Source organism: Temnothorax longispinosus, chromosome 5, assembly GCF_030848805.1.
Source record: "Temnothorax longispinosus isolate EJ_2023e chromosome 5, Tlon_JGU_v1, whole genome shotgun sequence".
NCBI lineage: Eukaryota > Metazoa > Arthropoda > Insecta > Hymenoptera > Formicidae > Temnothorax > Temnothorax longispinosus.
This window is the reverse complement of record NC_092362.1, coordinates 11,008,812-11,030,283: the sequence shown is the minus strand read 5'-3', so window position 1 is coordinate 11,030,283 and position 21,472 is coordinate 11,008,812. Positions and strand designations below refer to the sequence as shown.

General features: G+C 39.1%; 1 protein-coding gene across 13 annotated transcripts in view; it reads right to left on the bottom strand.

Annotated features, from left to right (window-relative positions):
* LOC139813865 (neprilysin-1) overlaps positions 1-21,472 on the bottom strand; it is a 268,145-nt gene that overhangs the window by 215,705 nt on the left and 30,968 nt on the right. Inside the window, exons 3-4 of one of the 13 annotated variants that reach the window (XM_071779662.1) lie at positions 12,258-12,422; positions 6,260-12,079 (exon numbers count right to left, since the gene is read on the bottom strand). The exons of 9 other annotated variants lie outside the window; for them this stretch is intronic. In XM_071779662.1, the coding sequence (XP_071635763.1) occupies positions 8,000-10,642 (2,643 nt within the window). In that variant the 5' untranslated portion in view covers positions 10,643-12,079; positions 12,258-12,422 and the 3' untranslated portion in view covers positions 6,260-7,999. Of the gene's footprint in view, positions 1-1,004; positions 1,154-6,259; positions 12,423-21,245; positions 21,420-21,472 lie in introns of those variants that run through there. 3 more of the 13 variants (XM_071779671.1, XM_071779672.1, XM_071779661.1) reach the window with 3 other exon arrangements.

Here is a 21,472-nt window from a genome sequence, read left to right as displayed (position 1 = left end):
TTTCATACTGGTGGATAGCTTCATCCATGCACTTTCCAAAAATCGTAGGCTCAATCCATTCCGTCAAGTATTTTTTTAGATAGAGAAGAATAAAGGCGCACTAGTGCGTGCCCTCTCTACCGACCAGCTGTGTCCAATTCCGACCGGGCATGTCCCCATTACCGATTACCTTTTTTCAGAGCATGCGAGGCGGAGGTTTCAACCGAAAAGTAAACATAAAAATGAACATAAATCAATGATAAACATGAAAAATACACATAAGTCATGAAAAGGTATTTTTATCAAGCCAAACCTGGACGACGACGACGACGATGGCGATGACGGTAACGACGGCGACTCTCCGCGCTTGGCAGCGTACGAGTCGCTGCTGAGCTGATAATTGCTCGCGCGTCGCCTGTCCATCCTGAACGGAGGGAAACGCTCGTGGTAACAACGGCTCGCACTGTGCCAGAGCTTACGCACGTAACCGGTACCGTGGACGTGGACGACACGGAGGGCCGCGCCGAGCTCGTGAATCGCCTCCCGCAGGTAACCGAGAACGTGATACGCGTGCGGCGACAGCAGACTGTCGTTGACGAGCAGGCGTTGTATATCAGCACGCACCCACACGTCACACTCAACACCACGGCGCCGCGACTACCGAGATCCCACATAGTACTGCCTCTAAGCGGATAACCTCACCGCAGCCGTCGGCTTCCGCAGCTTCGATGATACTGACGTTTACGTGCATGGTACTGGGGACATGCAGGCGTTTTGCTGTGTCTAACCTCGACCATCGAATAAATAAAAAAAATGACAGTTTTTGACTAATTTTTTTTTTCGAATATGGCAATCAAATTGTAACAAACCATTTAGCGCTCGGATTATTCCTTACAAAAGGATTTTGAACGAAATACGGACTATTTAGGCGACCGACAATTCCTAACCTCACTCTTAAGAATACGCGTGGATGGTGACGTGCGGCAAGAAATGCGAAAAAAAATATATTTAACTATTGTACTTACTCTGCACGTTATAATTCTTTTGTACTGCACGAATTCCTGAATTTTTCCACTGCACTAATGAACGTGTTGTTGAATCAGCAGCCTCGTAAACAACGTTTCACGTCAAAAAAGTCGGTAGAGGGAACATGGTCGGCCATGGGGACATTTACCTTAGAAAGAAAAAACGAAGTAGAAGAAAGGAAAAAAGAAGAAATAATATAATAATAAAAGGAGCGGAAATAGAAGACGGAGGCGAGAGAAGAGAGAAGATTGGAAAGTTGCTAAAAGAAATCACCAAAAAGAGGTAGAAGTAGACGAGGTACAAATAATCGGCAGACGAGAGAATAAAATGACACTAGTAAGGATGAATAGATGGGAGAACAAAAGAGAGGTAATGATAAACAGAAAGAAGATAGGGATAGAGAAAAAGATATACATAGATGATGACATGACAGTAACGGAGAGAAAAATTCAAGGACAATTATGGAGTATAGTGAAGGAGGAGAGGGAGAAAGGGAAAAGAGCAACATTAGAATACCAAAAAATATGGATAGACGGCCACGAAAAGAAATGGAATGAAAGCGAAGAAAAACTGGAAGATGGAAGAAGATTTCGAAGAGAACAAGAAGGAATGGAGACTGGAAGAAAATGAGAAAATGAGAAGGAGACTGTACGAAGGAGAAGAGGAGGAAAGAGGAGAAGAACGGAAAGAAAGAAGAAGCGGATAGCAGAAGGGCAAAGGGGAATGACAGTAGGCTTCTGGAACATAGCGGGACTAAAAGGGAAAAATGAAGGGTTTTGGAAGGTAGTGGAAAAGTGGGACATAATAACACTTCTAGAAACATGGGTGGAAGAAAAAGAGTGGAGCAAAGTAAAAAAAATAATGCCAGAGAGATATGTATGGAAATGCCAACCAGCGACAAGAGAAAAGAAAAGAGGAAGAACAAGAGGAGGGATAATTACCGGAGTAAGAAAAGGGCTTGAAGTAGAAGGAAAAATAGAGAGAGAAGAAGAAGGAGTAGTGGAAAGAATTGTAAGAACAAAAGAGGGAGAAGGGAAGATTATTAGTGTATACGTAAATAATGACATTGACAAAAAGTAAGAGTAATAAAAGAATATACGAACGAAGGAGGCATAGGAGAGCGAATAATAATAGGAGGCGACTTTAATGCAAGAACAGGGGAAAAAGGAGGAATTATGGACATCTTTGGAGAAGAAAGAAAATCAAAAGACAAAGAAATAAACGCAGAAGGAAAAAAGCTGATAGAATTTCTGGAAGAAGAAGGGCTAGGAATACTAAACGGAACTAAGGGAGATAAAGAAGGAGAGTTCACCTTTACCGGAGGGAGAGGAGAGACAGTAATAGACTATATAATAGAAAATCAGGAGCTATGGGAAAGAACAGAAGAGGTAAGAATTGGAGAGCAGATAGAATCGGACCACCAATATGTAGTACTAGAAATAGCGGTGGAAATAGAAGAAAGAAAAAGGGAGGAGAAGAAAGTAAAAAAAGTAATGAATTGGTCTAAAGAAGCCGTAGAAAGATATAGAGAGAAGATCGAAGAAAAAACCATAGATGGAGTGAACCCGGAGGAGCTCATGGAAGAAATAAAAAATGCAGTAACACGGGCGGTAAGCTGGAAAGAAATTAGAATAGACAATAAAGCAAAGAGAAAAAATAAATGGTGGGACGGACAGTGTGCGGAACTAAGAAGAGAAGCAAAAGAGAGGCTAAGAAAGTGGAAAAAAGGGGAAGAAGAAAAAGCAGAATATATAAAGAAGAGAAAAGAATACAGGGAAATAATAAAAGAAAAAAAGAGAAGGAAAAAGAACGAATTATAAAAGAAGCAAGGAACGCAAAAAATGAAAAAGAGGTATAGAGATTCATAAATAGAGAAAGGAAACATAGAAAGGAAGTGAATGAAGAAATAAGCGAGGAACAATGGAACGAGCATTTTAAGAAGTTACTAGGAGGTGTAGGAACGAAGCAGGAGACGGCAAAGGAAAAACAAGAAACAGAAGATAGTTGCGAAGATCAGGAAAGAATAAAAAGAGAGGTGGTGGAAAAAGTAATAAAGGAGATGAAAAATAAAAAAGCAGCAGGAGCGGATGGAATACCAAACGAGGTATGGACAAACGGAGGAAGCAGATTAAAGGAAGCAATATGGAAGATATGTGACATAGCATGGAGAAAAGGGGAAATGATAGAAGACTGGAATGAAGGAATAATTGTACCCATAGTAAAGAAAGGGGAAGGAAAAGAAGCAGGAGACTACAGAGGTGTAACACTGATGAACACGAGCTACAAAATATACGCAGCTATTTTAGCAAAACGACTAGAGAAGGAGATAGAAGAGAAGAAGCTAATACCGGAGACGCAAACAGGATTCAGGAAAGGAAAAGGAACGATAGAAAATATATACACATTAAACTATGTAATAGGAAGAGCGATTAGCAAAGAAAGAGGGAAGTTAGTGGCAACATTTATAGATCTGAAGGCAGCATTTGACTCAGTTGATAGGGAAATATTAGGGAAGGTAATGGAGAAGAATGGAATAAGCAAAAGACTGAGAGCTAGAATCAAAGAGCTGTATAAAGAAACAAAAAGCGTGATTAGATGTAATGGAGAAAAAGGACCGTGCTTTTGGACAGTAAACGGAGTAAGGCAGGGATGCCTTCTGAGTGCGCTACTATTTATATTGCTGCTGGCGGACTTGGAGGAGGTAATGAGAAAAGGGCAAGAGGGAGGGGTAGTTATAGGAGATACAAAAATATGGACGCTTGCATACGCGGATGACATAGTGGCAATTGCAGAGAGAGAAGAGGAAATGAAACAAATGATAAGGAGGTTAGAAAGATACTTCGACAAAAGGAAACTAACAGTGAATGTTGGGAAAACAAAAGTCATGAGATTTAGAAAAGGAGGAGGTAGAGCCAAAGAAGTTGTATGGAAGTGGAAAGGAGAACAAATAGAAGAGGTAAAAGAATTTTGCTACCTAGGATACATATTTCAAAGAAACGGAGGACAAGAATCACACATAAAAGAGAGAGTAAAAAAAGCCACAGTTGCAATGAGGCAAGTATAGGAAAAAGAATTTTTGGAGGAGACTGGAAAAGAAGAATGAAACTCTTTGACTCGCTTGTGGCAAGTGTGGCGATGTATGGAGCAGAAGTATGGGGATGGAAGGAAAGAAAGAATATAGAGAGGATACAAGAGAGGTTTATAAGATGGACGTTAGCATTAGACTGATGCACGCCGGGTTATATGATAAGAGAAGAGACTAAAAGAATTAAGATGAGAACAAAAGCGGCTAAAAGAGCAATGAGATACGAAGAAAAATTAGAAAACGGAGGGGGAAACAAAATAGCAAGAGCATGCTGGAAGGAAATAAAGAAGGACGTAAGAAAAGAGAAGTCAAAATGGGAAATAGAACGTAGAAAGTTTTACGAGTGTAGAGGATATGCAGCGGAAGAGATAGAAAGGAAAAGAGAAGAAGGGTGGAGTAGCATAGAAGAGATAGAGTGTAGAGATAGAGACATACAAATACAGGAGATAGACAAAAAGATAAGAGAATCAAAATATAATAGATGGTACAAAGAGATAGCAGAAATCGGAAGACCTGAGTATCTGGAAAGAAGAGAAAAATAAAAATCGGTAACAAGGATAGCAAGATTCAAACTAGGAAACGAGATGCGTGGTGGAAGGTACTGGGAATCAGAGGAGAAAAGAAGTTGCAGAGTATGCGAAGCAGAGGAAAAAACTTGGAAACATACACTGGAGAGATGCGCGAGGGAGAGAAGCGATGACATGGGAGGGGGAATAGGAGAGAGAGTAAGAAAAATTTTGAATGGCAACGGAGAGGGAGAGAGATGGATGGTGAAGTTGGAGGAGAGAAGAGAAAAACGACATACAGAGACAGAAAACTGTTAAAGCTATAATATTCTGCTCTGTTTGTTTGATTTGATTTGTATGTATACAGATAAATAAAAATGTATAATGCCTATATGTATGATATATGTTATGTGTAACCATTTCAAGCCGAAAGGCAGAAATAAATATATTCTATTCTATATTCTATTAGCAATTTTTCTAATTCTATTACATTCTTTCCCATACCGCACACTTGTCTAAAAGCGGGACATAAGACGTCTAAAAGACGTACTATATATATAGATCCAAACTGATTTCCAGTGGCAATTAAACCCATTCTCAATGTCCAATAGTTTAAGGTCCAATAGTTTAAGTTTAAAACGTTCAAACATACACCACCCGTAAGAATTAGAAAAATTAAAAAAAAAAAACATTATTAACTTAAAAACTATTGGACCGAATTTGTATTAAAACCATATAAAATAGGGGTAGAATTTTCCGGCCATTGCTATAGAGTGTATAGTTTTTCGTTATCTATTTTCCGGAAACCGATTTTTTTAATTCTTTAAATTCTTACAGGTGTAGTGTATGTTTGAACGTTTTTAACTTAAAAACTATTGGACCGAATTTGTATTAAAACCATATTTCTAATTTTTCGGGAAATAATTGACCGAATCTTAATGAATTATATATGAAACAGGGGTAAAATTCTCCGAGGAGTGCTATAAAGTGTATAATTTTTTGTTACCGATTTTTTACCCCTACATATACTTTTGATAAAAATTCGGTCCACTAACGAATGAGTAGTTCGCGGTCAGACAGACAGACAGACGTCCGGTACTTATATATATAGATGGTTTTAATACAAATTCGGTCTAATAGTTTTTAAGTTAATAACGTTTTTTTTTATTTTTCTAATTCTTACGGGTGGTGTATGTTTGGCCGTTTTTAACTTAAAAACTATTGGACCGAATTTGTATTAAAACCATATAAAATAGGGGTAAAATTTTCCGGGGAGTGCTATAGAGTGTATAGTTTTTTGTTATCTATTTTCTGAAAACCAATTTTTTTAATTTTTTTACACGTAAGAATTAGAAAAATAAAAAAAATCAGTTTTCAGAAAAAAGATAACGAAAAACTATACACTCTATAGCACTTTCCGGGAAATTCTACCTCTATTTTATATGCTTTTAATAAAAATTCGGTCCAATAATTTTTAAGTTAAAAACGCCAAACATACACCACCCGTAAGAATTTTATATAATAGTATATATATATATATATATATATATATATATATATATAATATTATATAATATATATTGTATATTATATAAAATATGTCCTGTTGTGACCCAACGGGTTTCGGGGTTCACTTGAGGGATAGGGTTACAAATGCACGTACTCGTAAAATAACACCTTAATTTTAATCGAGACAGAAATGCGTGTAGTTACATGGCTCAGTTGTGCCCGTCTGCCGGAAAAGACGAACGAGCGATCCCGCTATACATACAACGCCCTCTCTCAGGAGGGAGATTCCCGCGCTCAGAAAGAACTAGCATTACACGTATACAGTGGAGCGCGATTGGTTTAAAATAATAGAAAACACACATAACACCCTCTCCGCTAAGGAAAGAACGAAGCATAAGTGGGTGTAAACGTTTTCGATGCCTACGCGGCGCACTTGTACGAAAAGAAAATAAAACATAGTAATTCGCGCAAGAGAAGAAAATTAGTATCAAGGTAACTTCTTTCTATCTTAGCTTAACTTCATAATCTCCAAAACGTGTAGGCAACTTATGTGGCTTTCGTGGTCTCACAGGTTGTCTTGGAGTAGTTTCTATCGGGTCAATTTCGCATTCGGGGGAATTTTCTGGTTGCGCTGGCAACGCTTGTGGAGGAGGCGGTGTTCTTACTACTTCTGGTGATCGGTGATCCGCTTCCTCAACGTTATCCCTAACTCTTTCCTCTACTGGAGGTGTATAATCGACTAATGAATAATCTAAGTCGGACGTGTTATCATTTATCTTTACTGGCGTCTTTTCGCCAATTACGCGTATCTGATTGATGTGTCTTTTCCAAATTCGTCCATCATCTAGTCTAATCTTATAGTGTAAATTTCCTATACGCTCTAAAATTTTTCCAAACATCCATTTGTTTGCACCTGTATAATTTCGACAACTCACTCTCTCTCCTTCCTTAAAGATACAATGAGTTTCTGTTCTTTCGTTACAATTCTTCGTTTCTGGGAGTAGTAGGTCCAGACGTGTGCGTATTTTTCTAGTAAACATTAATTCTGCAGGAGATTTCCCTGTCGCTGGATGAATCATATTTCTATATTGTATTAACATTTGTTGTAACGCAATGTGTACATTTGTTCTATCGCTTCGCATGCGACGTAAAGAGTTCTTTAAAGTTTGTACGAACCTTTCTGCTTGGCCATTCGTAGCCGGATTGTACGGTGCTGTAAGTTTTTGTATGATTCCATTTTGTTTTAAAAAAGATGTAAATTCTGTTGAAATGAAGGTTCTTCCATTGTCCGACACGAACGTTTTTGGAATCCCGAATGTAGCGAAAATTTTTCTACACAAATCTATTGTAGTCTTTGCTGTAATGTCTTTGACGATGTAAACTTCTGGCCATTTAGTATATGAATCTACTAAGATAAAGAAAAAATGTCCTAGAAAAGGTCCTACAAAATCTGCGTGAACACGACTGAAAGGAGTTGCGGTTTGCTCCCAAATATGTGGTTCTATTTTAGTAGGGTTATTGCGAAAAGAGTTACAATCTTTACAATTTCTAGCTAAAGATTCTATATCTTTATCGATATTTGGCCACCAAACATAGCTCCTGGCTAAATTTTTCATTTTACTAACTCCAAAATGTCCAATATGTAATTCTTGTAGAATTTTTTTACGTAATGTTAATGGAATTACTACTCGATGACCTCTTGAATTACGTTATTTTGTAGTGTAAGTTCGCTGGTATCTAAGTTGAAACCTGATAACTTTTTAAAATCTTTCCCTGATTTTAATGCTTTTAAAACTGTTAGAAGTTCTTTATCTTTACTTGTAGCTGTAGCTAATTCTGTAATTGTAAGTGGAAGACTGTCAATCACATCTAATTGAAAAATATCTACTACATCTTACTTACACTTTACCTGATTTTCTTTAATAGGAAGGCGAGAAAGACAATCGGCATTCGCGTGTGCCTCTGATTTCCTATATTTAATACTATAGTTAAACCCTCGTAGAAAAAGAGCATAGTGCTGCATTCGCATAGCACTACAAATTGGTAGTCCTTTTTGGGGTGAGAAGATTTGCACTAACGGACGATGGTCCGTGATTAAGGTAAAATGTCCACCGTGTAAAAACTGATAGAATTTTTTTATGCCGAAAATAATGGCATAAGCCTCTTTGTCTATCTGGGAGTACGATCTTTGCGTTTTGGAAAGAGTTTGTGAAGCGTACTGAATAACTCTCTCCGTGCCATCCGGATATAAATGTGACAAAATAGCACCTACGCCATACGCACTAGCCTCCGTGGCTAGAATTAAAGGTAGAGTTGGATCGAAATGTACTAAGAAATTTGTACTTGAAAAAGCCTTTTTTGCAGCTATAAAACTTTTTTCACAATCTGTAGTCCAAATAAATTTAGTATTTTTACGTAGGAGATTATTTAACGGGTGTAGTATCACGCTTAGATTTTTAATAAAGCGACCATAGTAGTTTATCATGCCAAGAAAACTACGCACTTCAGTTACATTCTCTGGTCTACGCATTTTCTTAATTGCTTCGACTTTATTCGGTTCTTTATGTAATCCATTTTTATCAATAATGTATCCACAATAATTGATTTGCTTCATAAAAAATTCACTTTTATCTAAGTTAATCCTTATGTTGTATTGTTGTAAACGTTTGAAGACTGCTTCTAATTTTTGTAAATGATCTTCCGGATTTTTACCCGCGATTCTTATGTCATCTAAGAAAACAGCTATTCCGAGCAAATCCTTTAAAATGTATTCGATCTTTTGTTGCCAAATGGCTGGCGCAGAAGCGCCTCCGTACATCAAACGCGTAGACCGGTAGAGACCTTTATGCGTATTTAACGTAAGAAGATGTTGATCCTCGGGACTAACTTCCATTTGCAAGTAAGCTTGTCGTAAGTCGATTTTCGAAAAGACCGTACCCCCAGCCATTGAGACAAACAATTCATCCGCTGTCGGAAGTGGATGATCGTCAACGACGAGCTGAGGATTTAAAGTGACACTGTAGTCGCCACAAATGCGAATCTGACCATCCTTTTTAAGGACGGGAACTATTGGCGTAGCCCATTCGGAAGTATCCACCTTTACTAGAACTCCTTCCGATTCTAATCGTTGTAATTCTTTTTCTATTAGTGGACGTAACTTAAAAGGCACTGGCCGCGATTTGCAAAATATCGGTTTCGCATTCTTTTTTAAAGTTAGTTTTGCTTGTATACCTTTAATCTTTGATATTGACGAAGTCATAATTGATTGGTATTTTTGTAAAAGCGCGTCTAACCTATTTTTATAACTAGTATCAATTGTATGTATTGAATTTACGCTACTTATGAACTCCTTAATATTATTTTCATCTTGTAATTGGAAAATCCATTCGCGACCTAGCAAAGCATTTCTTTTTTCGTTTGTAACGTAAAGATTCAATTTGTATAATTTATTACGGCATCGTACAGTCACGACTATATATCCTAATAATTTAACGTTCTGTTTGCAGTAAGAAACTAACTTAAGTTGCGTTTGTTGAATGGGCGAATTTGGAAAAAGTTTACTAACGTGTTCCTGAGCCATCACCGACACCGCAGCACCGCTATCAATTTCGAATTTTACTTGCTTGCCGTTTACCAGAAGTGTAGTTGAAATCTTGTCCCGAAATTGCGTATGTTCCAACTGTAGAATCTCTTCGAGTTGGTTTGTTTCTCGGTCGCGTTGAAAACAGACCTTTTTCAGGTGCCCGCTTTTTCCACAAGCGTTGCATTTTACATTTTTATCAAGTGTACACTTAGACGCTAAATGATTTGAACCGCACCTATAACATGTAATCGCATTAGTATTTGAATTTGTAGGTTTCTTTACATTTTGAGAAGCTTGTTTGCCACTAGGCTTACGCGCGTTTGTACCTTTTGAGGTTACTTTCAAAGACTTATCTACATTAAGCGAGTATCGAGGAGTCCGCTTGACCGCTTGTACCAGGCTTAGATCGGCTGCTCCCCCTTGTAACTGTTGAGCTCCTTTCTCGGATAGTTCCATCGTAGTAGCCACCTGAGCTGCTTTCTCCAGTGTTAAGTCCGCCAGTTCTAGAAGTCGTGCCTGGATCCTCTTGTTCGACAAGCCGAAAACTAGCTGGTTTCTCAGGGCTGTTTTTAAGTAATCTCCAAACTTGCAGTGCACGCTTAGCTTATGTAGTGCCGCTAAGAATTCCTGGACGGTTTCGCCATCCTTTTGTTTGCGTTGATGGAATTTAAAGTTTTCCGCTATTTCTAACGGAGCTGGATCATAGAAGTCCCTTAGACTCCTTGTAAGCGTGTCGTAACTTGCTTCGAAAGGATCTTGTGGCGAAAGACGATCGCACAAGATGTCGAACGATGTGGCCCCGACGTAATGTAATAAATAAGGTACTCGGGCCTCGTCTTTAATTGTGAAAATTCGAAATGCCCCTTCTAACCTGAGCAACCATCGTGACCAATTTGTAGTCGTGGAATCGAACGGCTCGATTGTAAAAGTATTTGGCACTGCTGCTGTCGCCATTTCGGTAGAGGCTCACAAAGAGAAAATGTCCGCCTCGTACTTGCCGTTTCTCGTGCTTCCTTGCTAACGGGCTTGTATCTTCCTCTAGTTATCGAGGAACCCTCATCCCATCCTCGTCGCCAATTGTTGTGACCCAACGGGTTTCGGGGTTCACTTGAGGGATAGGGTTACAAATGCACGTACTCGTAAAATAACACCTTAATTTTAATCGAGACAGAAATGCGTGTAGTTACATGGCTCAGTTGTGCCCGTCTGCCGGAAAAGACGAACGAGCGATCCCGCTATACATACAACGCCCTCTCTCAGGAGGGAGATTCCCGCGCTCAGAAAGAACTAGCATTACACGTATACAGTGGAGCGTGATTGGTTTAAAATAATAGAAAACACACATAACATGTCCATATGTTTTTTCTTGTATAATCTCTGTTTGTATTTACAAGAAAAATAATAAGAAAAAGAATTAGAATAGTTATTTGTGTAACAAGTGCGGGAAGTTGAGAATTGGACACGGGTGCGGAGTGGACGCACGAGCCGAAGGCGAGTGCGATCACCCGCACGCGTGTCCAATTCTCAACCCGCACGTGTTACACACCCTATTTTATATTACAAAGTGCGCGGCGAAACAGTGCGGTAATGTTTACATTCGACTCGTGTGTGGAATTGGCTATTTGTCGCACAGATTGCGCGCGCGTAATAGGCCTGTAGGAACCAGACAATGTAGCCAACCCCGAAACGTTTAAAATCTCTGTAACACCAGTGTCGACACACAACACTTTTCTTTGTTTTATATAGATTCATCATATGTATTCTTTTGTCTTTAGTTCGATGTACACGAGGCGTAGTTCTTAAGAATAAACTTTATTAAGATATACGTAATATCTCATTACAACCTCGCATCCAGAACAATATCTAAGGCAGTGCCTACAGTAATAATTGGTGACCCCGACGCGCGACGTGATCACTCGTACGACGTGATCACTAGTACGGCGTTTTGGAAATAGTAACGGCTTTAACCGTCCGACTACGTATACGATCGCACACCCAGAAAGATCGACGTCCGAAGGTATTAATAAAGACGAGGGCCGAGAAGTAACATGACGTCACGTACACCGCCCCCGCATCATAGCGGGCTCCCCGGGGAAAATACACGTAATACGGACACCCCTAGCGATACGGAAAACCAACGAGGATACGAGACTGGGAGCAGACAAGGCGGCTTGAACTTCGGCCTTCCACCCGAGCCTGAAGTCCATACGGCTCGATTGATGAGACTTCCTCCTTTTTGGAAAGCGAATCCTAACCTCTGGTTCGCATAAGCTGAAGCAGCGTTTCAGCTCTCGCGTGTCTCAGCAGATGACACGAAATTCAGGTACGTGGTATTCAATCTTGACCAAGAAGTACTGCCGTTTGTTTCCGATATTCTAGAGAACCCACCGCCTACGCAAAAATATCAGGCGCTTAAAGACCGCATTCTAACGTCGTTCGGCGAGACCAGCAAGTCGAAATTACAACGTTTATTACGAGGGCACGAAATGGGCGAGGAAAAACCCTCCAATTTTTTACAAAGGCTGCGCAACTTGGCAGGCAGGGCATGCGGAGATTCCATTCTACGCACCCTGTTTCTCGAGCAGTTACCCGAGTCCATCAAGGCTGTACTAGCTGTCGGCGGAGTGGACCTCACAACGCTAGCGATGCAGGCGGACAAAGCGATGGAGGCGATGAAGCCGGTAATTAGCACGGTAGCCATTCCCACGGCAAGTTTTCCTCAGCCTGTTTCCACCTTGGAACAGCAAATTGCAGATCTCAAAAAACAGGTAGAAGCGTTAACTGTTAGGACTCAAAGAGGACGACCGAGAAGTCGCGGTCGTGGGACTAGGGATCGATCCGTTAGTCGTAAGCCTAATATTAAGCAAAATACCGATTATTGTTATTATCATGCTAAGTTTGGTAAAGGAGCTTACAGGTGCCGCCCACCCTGTACTTGGCAAAAGGCTGTAACGAGTACGCAGCAAACAACTAAGGAAAACTAACTACGCTTCCTCGTTTGAAGGCGCACGTGGGAGCTTCTCCAAAGCAACGACGCCTCATTTTGACTGATCGCAAATCCCGTATGCGATATTTAATAGACACTGGCGCAGACATTAGTATAATACCGCAGTCAATGACATCCAACCGAACTCCAACCGATCTAACGCTCTACGCAGCGAATGGCTCGCCGATTCCAACGTTTGGTCAAAAACTTGTTAGCGTCAATTTAGAATTACGACGCAAGTTCCAGTGGCGTTTCACAGTAGCGAAAGTCACTCATGCTATAATAGGAGCTGATTTCTTGGCGCAGTTTAACCTTTCAGTCGACTTACATAATCGCCGATTGATTGACGGAGTAACAAAGTTAGGAACAAATGGACAAATAATTAACGTCACGACACCTTCCGTTTCCACGATACTTCAGGACAACGAATATAGCGATTTATTGAAGGAGTTCATCGATATAACGAGACCTTGTCAGCACAAGAAGTATAAGGTTCAACACTTCATTACGACACATGGTCCACCGGTCGCCGCGCGCGCACGTCAGTTGTCGCCTGAAAAGCTAAGAGCCGCGCGTGCCGAATTTGCTCAAATGATTACTGAAGGAATCTGTCAGCCGTCTAGCAGCCCGTGGGCTAGTCCGTTACACTTGGTCCGGAAAAAAACGGGCGAATGGCGTTATTGCGGAGACTACCGCGGCGTAAACAGAGTTACCGAGCCAGACCGATATCCTGTTGCTCATCTCCATGATTTTAATCACCGTCTTCGCGGATGCACTATATATTCAACATTAGATCTGATACGCGCTTATTATCAAATACCCGTCGCACCAGAAGACCGGCCCAAAACAGCGGTCATTACTCCATTCGGGTTGTACGAGTTCAACGTAATGACATTTGGCTTGTGCAACGCCGCACAATCATTTCAACGATTTATGGACGAAATCTTTCGTGTACTAGACTTCGTATTCTGTTACATCGACGACATCATTATAGCGTCCAAAAATGCAGCGGAACACCAAAAGCATCTTCGTATAATTTTTGAACGTCTTCGAAAATACGGTCTCTCAATTAATGTCAGCAAGTGCGTATTCGGGAAAGAAGAGGTACAATATCTAGGATACCTAATCAATGCTGAAAGATCCAAACCTCTACCACAACGAGTGGAAGTTATCCGAAATTATCCAAAACCAAAGGATATAAGCGAACTACGCAGATTTTTGGGCATCATAAATTTCTACCGACGTTTTGTTAAAGGAGCTGCCCAAGCACAAGCAACGCTCAACTCGTACCTCGTAGGATCTAAACGTCGAGATAAACGCCCAGTAGTATGAACCCCAGAATCGGAGCAGGCATTTGCATTATGCAAACAGCAACTAGCTGACGCGACGTTACTCGCACATCCCGTCGAGAACGCGCCATTGGTACTCCATACAGACGCATCAGATACAGTCATAGGATCATCGTTAGAGCAACTCCACGATAACAAACTTGAACCACTCGCATTCTTCTCTCGTAAGCTGAGCACCGCAGAAAGTAAATACAGCACTTACGACCGTAAGCTTTTAGCGATTTACAAGAGCCTAAAATTTTTTCGTCATTTCGTGGAAGTAACTATAGTGACAGACCACAAACCACTAATATACGTTTTCAACCAAAAGGCGGAGAAGGCATCTCCAAGGCAGCTTCGCCAAATCGACTTCATCGGTCAAATCACAACGAAAATTGTCCACGTAAACGGAGAGGACAACATTGTAGCTGATGCTTTATCGCGCTTGAGCACCATCGATTTACCAAGGATCGTATTAACTGACGAACTCGCGCAAGAGCAGACTTCGGACGAAGAACTCCAACAGCTTCTCAAATCAAATACATCACTTAAATTACGCAAACTATGTCTAACCGGCACTGATACAACATTGTATTGTGATGTTTCACAAGATGATGTTCGACCTTACGTTCCCGCAAGTCTTCGAAGACAAATATTTAACGCTACTCATACACTATCTCATCCAAGCGAACGCGTCACTAGAAGATTAATACAGAGGACATTCGTCTGGCCCAGCATGGGATAAGATATCACGGCCTGGTCACGTGCTTGTATAACGTGTCAACAAAATAAAATAAGCAGACACGTTCACACTCAACCGGAGAAAATTCCAATGCCTGACGCACGTTTCAACCACGTTCATCTGGATATCGTCGGCCCTTTACCGCAGTCACAAGGATACCGCTATTGTGTCACAATAATCGACCGTTTCACGCGCTGGCCAGAAGCAGTTCCCGTTGCTGATATCACTGCAGACACTGTCGCAACCGTCTTCTACGCGAACTGGATCGCAAGATTCGGAGTGCCTGCTACCATAACAACCGATAGAGGTACGCAATTCAAATCCGCACTTTTTCAAGCATTAACTAATCTTTTAGGATGTAAACGCATTCGCACAACCGCTTATCATCCATCCTCTAACGACATGATCGAGCGCTGGCATTGCTCGTTAAAAACTGCAATTAAATGCCATGAAAACTCGAGGTGGACAGAAATACTTCCCACGGTCCTGCTAGGGTTACGTTCAAGTTACAAGGAGGACGTTAAAGCAACGGCGGCGGAATTAACATATAGTACTACATTACGTATACCAGGAGAATTCTTCTCTAATGAAGATATCCCGGCTAATCCTCAAATATTCATCGAGAAGTTCCGTGAACACATGCGGAAAGTTCGTGCCAGTCCCGCGGCACACCACGAAAAACGCAAAGTATTTATTCATAATACGCTATTTACTTGCACTCATGTTTTTGTCAGAAGGGACGCTGTCAAAATACCATTGGAATCCCCGTATGAAGGACCGTATGAAGTCGTGGAACGTCCTACGGAAAGCGTTTTCACTCTGAAAATCAACGGCGAGAATAGTAACATTTCAATCGAAAGACTAAAACCAGCTTTTATCGAGGCGCTACCCCAACAACTTGACGAAGAACCGGAGCAAGGAACATCCCGGCCAGCTGTACCCTTACGTACTTGCTCCAGAACTAAATCAGTTACCTTCACAAATCATCGCGAAGGAACTTAGGGGGGAGTACTGTAGGAACAGACAATGTAGCAACCCCGAAACGTTTAAAATCTCTGTAACACCAGTGTCGACACACAATAACACTTTTCTTTGTTTTATATAGATTCATCATCAGTATTCTTTTGTCTTTAGTTCGATGTACACGAGGCGTAGTTCTTAATAGCGTTTTTGACTGGGCCGGGTTTGCTCGCTTCGAGAGCGATTATCGACATCACTTCAGCAAATCGAGTAATAACATTGGTCGATTTACCGAAGTGACGTCATTAATCGCTCTCGGAGCGAGCAAACCCGGCCCAGTCGAAAACGCTATAAAAATAAACTTTATTAAGATATACGTAATATCTCATTACAACCTCGCATCCAGAACAATATCTAAGGCAGTGCTCACAGGCCACTTTCCACGCACGTGTGATATAAAATAATTAAAAAGATAATTTTTGATGCGGACTGATACATACTCACTGGGTCAAAAATGGCGACCATGCGACGCTGTCGCCGCGTCCATTTATTGACCTTGACTATAAATATACCAGACACATATGTGCGACACCGGATATGCCTTCACTTTGTGGTGTACGTCGGCAGCATGTGGAGGAGATGCGCTAGGCCCGTATTCCGTTCTTACCTACCGATAATTGTCGGTTCGATAAGCGTCGTTGCGCAGGTTTTTGATATCGTGTAAAAGCTGCGCCGACACCGTTAACGACACCGACGACAAACAAAATAGGGCCCCTGATGGGGGCCTATTACGTATATTTTTACGAGGTAAAAATGCGAAAAGTGAAAGAGTTCACTAGAGTATCTACGATTTCATTGGTCAAAATCTAGTAAATCTGCTCATTTTTCACATTTTTACCTCGTGAAAAAGATACGTAATAGGCCTCCCTGAGCATTAGAGTTCCTCTAGTAAGAGTTAGGACACCCCGGTCTGACTCCTGATTGGTTCCGCTATTAATGGGGAAGACGTTAATGGGAGTGAAACAAAGCTATAAGTGGGAGTGAGACAAAGACCCATGAAAAGTACGAGTGGGAAGGCTGTCTCTCTCGATCGTTCGCATAATTCCCCATTAATGGCGGACGGTGTCCTAACTCTTACTAGAGAAACTCTACTGGGCATGCGCTAGCAGCGCCCCCCCTCTACATGCTGCCAACGCACACCAAAGCGAAGGTACATCCGTGTGCTGTCGAGCGTCCCGAATGTTTCCGAGTTTAACCGAACGCGGACAATATATATATATATTCTACGTAGTTCGCGGAAAAAGCGCGCGAGCGGCGCCGACAACGTTGCGTCCCAGGCGGCGAGGCACGTGTTTACCGCGCATGCTTGAGCATGTTAGGAGGGGCGCGCAGCCCGGCCGAGCGAGCATTCGTTGCTGAGACATCGCGCGTGATACATCGTGCGTTATATCTAAGTTCGATACATAATTGCGTCATCTTTTCGTCTCGTGTCGTTAAGTTGTGTGATAGCTGAGATCTGCCTCTCCGTGTGCAGTAATAATATAACTATTTCTCATACATCAATCGACGAGATATACGGACAACTACGATCGTCGCTGAGAGGAAGCCAGTGAGATACGTCCCGGCGAGCCATGCCGGCACGTGGAACGAAGGAAGGAAGCCATTTTCTGGAACGTTCGAGACACCGTCTCTTGGTTTGATCATTGCAACTTTCAACCATTACTGTAATGTCAAAGATGCAATTATAAGGTACCGCCTTTAATCTGTACGAGAGAGACAGTTAGATTCCCGTCTAACATATTACAAAGAATTCCCGATTCTTTAACATTAGATCCCGTCTAATACTTTACAAGGAATTCCCGATTAGTTAATCTTGCATTAAGCTTACATATCCAGTTAAATCGTAATACTTAGCTCAGTCTAAAAGTCCATTCATTACTTAATTCTTTGGTTGCAACCATTTTATTTCAATGCAAAACTTTACTTCTTTCTTTTGTGCGATTAATTAGGTATAATCAATTCTATAATATCGTTTATCGTTCATTACGTTAGTTTGCGGACCTTCGTTACATTCACTTGTATTACGTACTAAATTCGAATGCGTTCTTTACGAAAAATATAAATCGTTTCAGGCGTTGTAAAACAATTATCAAATAACCGTTTGCGTGCGTTGTTCTAAAAGCTCTTGCTCAATTACTTTATATTATTCTAGTGATTATTTTGCGAATTACTAATTATCAAATATTACGTTTATTCTATGGTGAATGAGTGTGTCAATCAAAGACTGCATATTACAATATTTAATTCAGTAAACTCAGTGAGAAACTTATTGCTTATGTTTTTGTTGTCGTTCATGATATAATATAATGCTTTGCCTTGATTTAGACACGAATTTGAAAATATTCAATCAGTATTGAACTTAACAATAATTCATTTAATAGAAGGATAATAGTTATTCATTATTTTAATAAGAGATTGATGCATTATTTCCCAGATTATACAAATTTTATCTGAAGTGATATTCTTGTAATAATTGATTTATGTTTATGTTTCCAACAATCCTTTCTTTAGAGAAGAATAATTAATGCTGAGCTTGAATACGTCAAGAGAGATTATATGAAAATTACTATGACAATTCTTCTTATACTGAAGCTTTTATATTATAAAGAAATTCCTTAGTTAAAACTTCAAAGTATATTATAACATATGTTTAAAGAAAGGACTGTTCTATGATAACCATTTATTTGTTCTTTTATGCATTTATTGTACTCACATTGTCTTTTTGTATTACTTATGTACAATTTTGTTCACGAATACTGGGAAGGTTTTAGGGCAGTTTCCCTTCTCCTATGCAACAAATGTTGGTATTCTTTGTATAGTTCTGCCCAATCTAGCCTCTTTTAAATTACATAAAGTACTAAACGCAATCTCTCTCTCAATAAACGGATTCTTTTTATTTGTTCCTTCCTCATCTAATTCTAGAGTTCAGGCTTGTGCGCGAGCTTGTGCAAACAAATTGATATTTTTCGGAAAATATATTCGAAAATAAGGAGCAAAACGGATTGTTTGAGAAAATTGAGGGAAAAAATTAATATTTTTTATTTTAATTTATTTGTTTAAAATTTTTAAAAAGTAAATATTTGTTTATTTTTTTTAATAATATGTTGAATACAAATTTCCAAAGTATTTGAGAACTATCATGTCATGTTTAGCAAATTATACTTTGCTCATAATTTACCGTCAGTCTATTGAAAAATCTAATTTAATTTAATTTATTTTATTTTTTTTTTCAATAGACTGGCGGTAAATTATGAGCAAAGTATAATTTGCTAAACATGACATGATAGTTCTCAAATACTTTGGAAATTTGTATTCAACATATTATTAAAAGAAATAAACAAATATTTACTTTTTAAAAATTTTAAACAAATAAATTAAAATAAAAAATATTAATTTTTTCCCTCAATTTTCTCAAACAATCTGTTTTGCTCCTTATTTTCGAATATATTTTCCGAAAAATATCAATTATTTACATTAAATTTACAAAATTGATGATAAAACCACAAAAAATGTCATATTAAATCGAAAAGTTGACATTTTAAAAACTTCATAACTCGGAAACCACTTCTATTCCAAAATTGAAATTTTCAGGGTTGTTTAAGGATATAATGAAGTATATTTCCTGAAAATTTCAAAGGATTTCGAGTTGAAAGAAAAAAGTTCTGGCTATCTGAAAATGGCGATTTTTCGAAAATCGATCGGCTTTAGATGGCCATAACTTAACGAAATAGAAGCAATCAAGTAAAAAGTGGGTAGATTTTTTCAGAGTATACCTGAACAAAAAATATCAGCTGCTGATCAACCCTCTACTTCGAAAACTGTAGATATGACAGCATTTCAAAAATAGGCAAAATTTCTCTAAAACAGTGGTTTAGTTAGCAGCTCGCCGTGAAGCCGGACTTGAGTGTAAACCAATGACCAATTTTTTCCTTAAAAGTAGAGGGTTTACAGAAAAGAATGCGGCCTCAAACGAGTCTCTAAGTTATATAGAAGCTGAGATATAAATTTTTGAAAATAACTGAAAAATCGACTTTTTTTTAAATTAAAAAAATTCTCCAGCGGCCGGATTTGATCGAATCGGGCTCCAATTTTCAGGATCATCTCCTTTTCTAGTGTACTTTCGAGGAAAAAATCGGCATCAAAATCGGTGACCCACCCCCGCAACTTTTGGTCGAAAAGTAATGGATCTGCCCATATATATATATATTATAGATATAAGTGTGATGTAAAGACCCTCGAAATAAAAATATAAGTAGAAAGGGCTGTAAGGGTCACAACGCGGATCACGGTGCGTTCAGATATAAATGTGATTTATTCCTCGAATTACAAAATTCCAAACGTTTCGGCTCCTGTCCGAGCCATCCTCAGTAGTATAATATTAATATCAAAAGTATATATTCTCCCTTAACATGGTGAGTTTATTGTTTCAGAAAAACTCACCAGTTAGTCTGGACTGAAACAATACATCGCAGTCAAACCGAATAATAAGAAAATAAGGCAAAGAGAATGATCTGTGCAGAGCGATCTGTAAGACGAGATTCCATCGACACGACGCACAACGAAAGACTGAGCCGAAACGTTTGGAATTTTGTAATTCGAGGAATAAATCACATTTATATCTGAACGCACCGTGATCCGCGTTGTGACCCTTACAGCTCTTTCTACTTATATTATTATAGATATGTTTTTTATATAAAAAAATTTTTACTGGGTACTCAGTTTGGTTCCTGGTGTTCTTAACCAGTCGTCTACAGTATTTTTATATTTGGAGTTATATGGCATTGGTAGAGTTTATACCTCTCATTGTGAAGCATATAATTAAACAGCAGATTGTTATCTAATACCATTAAACTATTCATGACTTCTATCAAATGTTGCATTACGGGAAGAATATTTTATTAGAATCTGTTTGCCTAAGTTTCTTAATTGTATGCTATAAAAAGATATATATTTACTTTTACGTTAGAAAAAACATTTTTCAAAGTGTTAATAAATTATATATTTAATATTATTAATAAATTATTTATTCAATTTTTTAAAAAACGTATATTTAATGTTAACAAAACATTTATTTAATGTTCATAAAACATTTATTTAATATTAATAAAACATTTTTTTAATGTTAACAAACATTTATTTAATATTAAAAACAAATTTTTTTAATGTTAAAAAGACGTTTTTTACAATATTAAATTAAATATTTTTTAATAAAAAAAAAATCTATCTATTAATTTAAACGTTTTTTTTTTTAACTTTTTTTTCCATTACTAAAAACGTTTTTAAAAACGTTTAAAAAATATTTCTTTGTGCTACTTGGGAACTTCAGTAATAAGAAAGCACCAGGATGCGATCTTATTACTGGACAAATTATGAAACAGCTACCGGACCTAGCCCTGCGGAAGCTACAGGATATAATAAATGCTTGTTTTAAACTAAGATATGTCCCGCGACATTAGAAAATCGCAGAAGTAATCGTTATACCAAAGCCAAGAAAACCGCCAATAGAGTTGACCTCGTACTGGCCAATATCCCTACACCTCTATGAAGTTGGCCGGACAACTTCAACGTATCGAACTTTCATTAATTGGAATCGATTGGTGGTCGTTTGGTGGTTTTTGGTAGTCTAGTCCGATCGTTTGGTGGTTAGTCGTTTTCCTGTAAAATAAAAATGAAATTTCCAGTGTGAAGTTAGCCGGACAATTTTTATT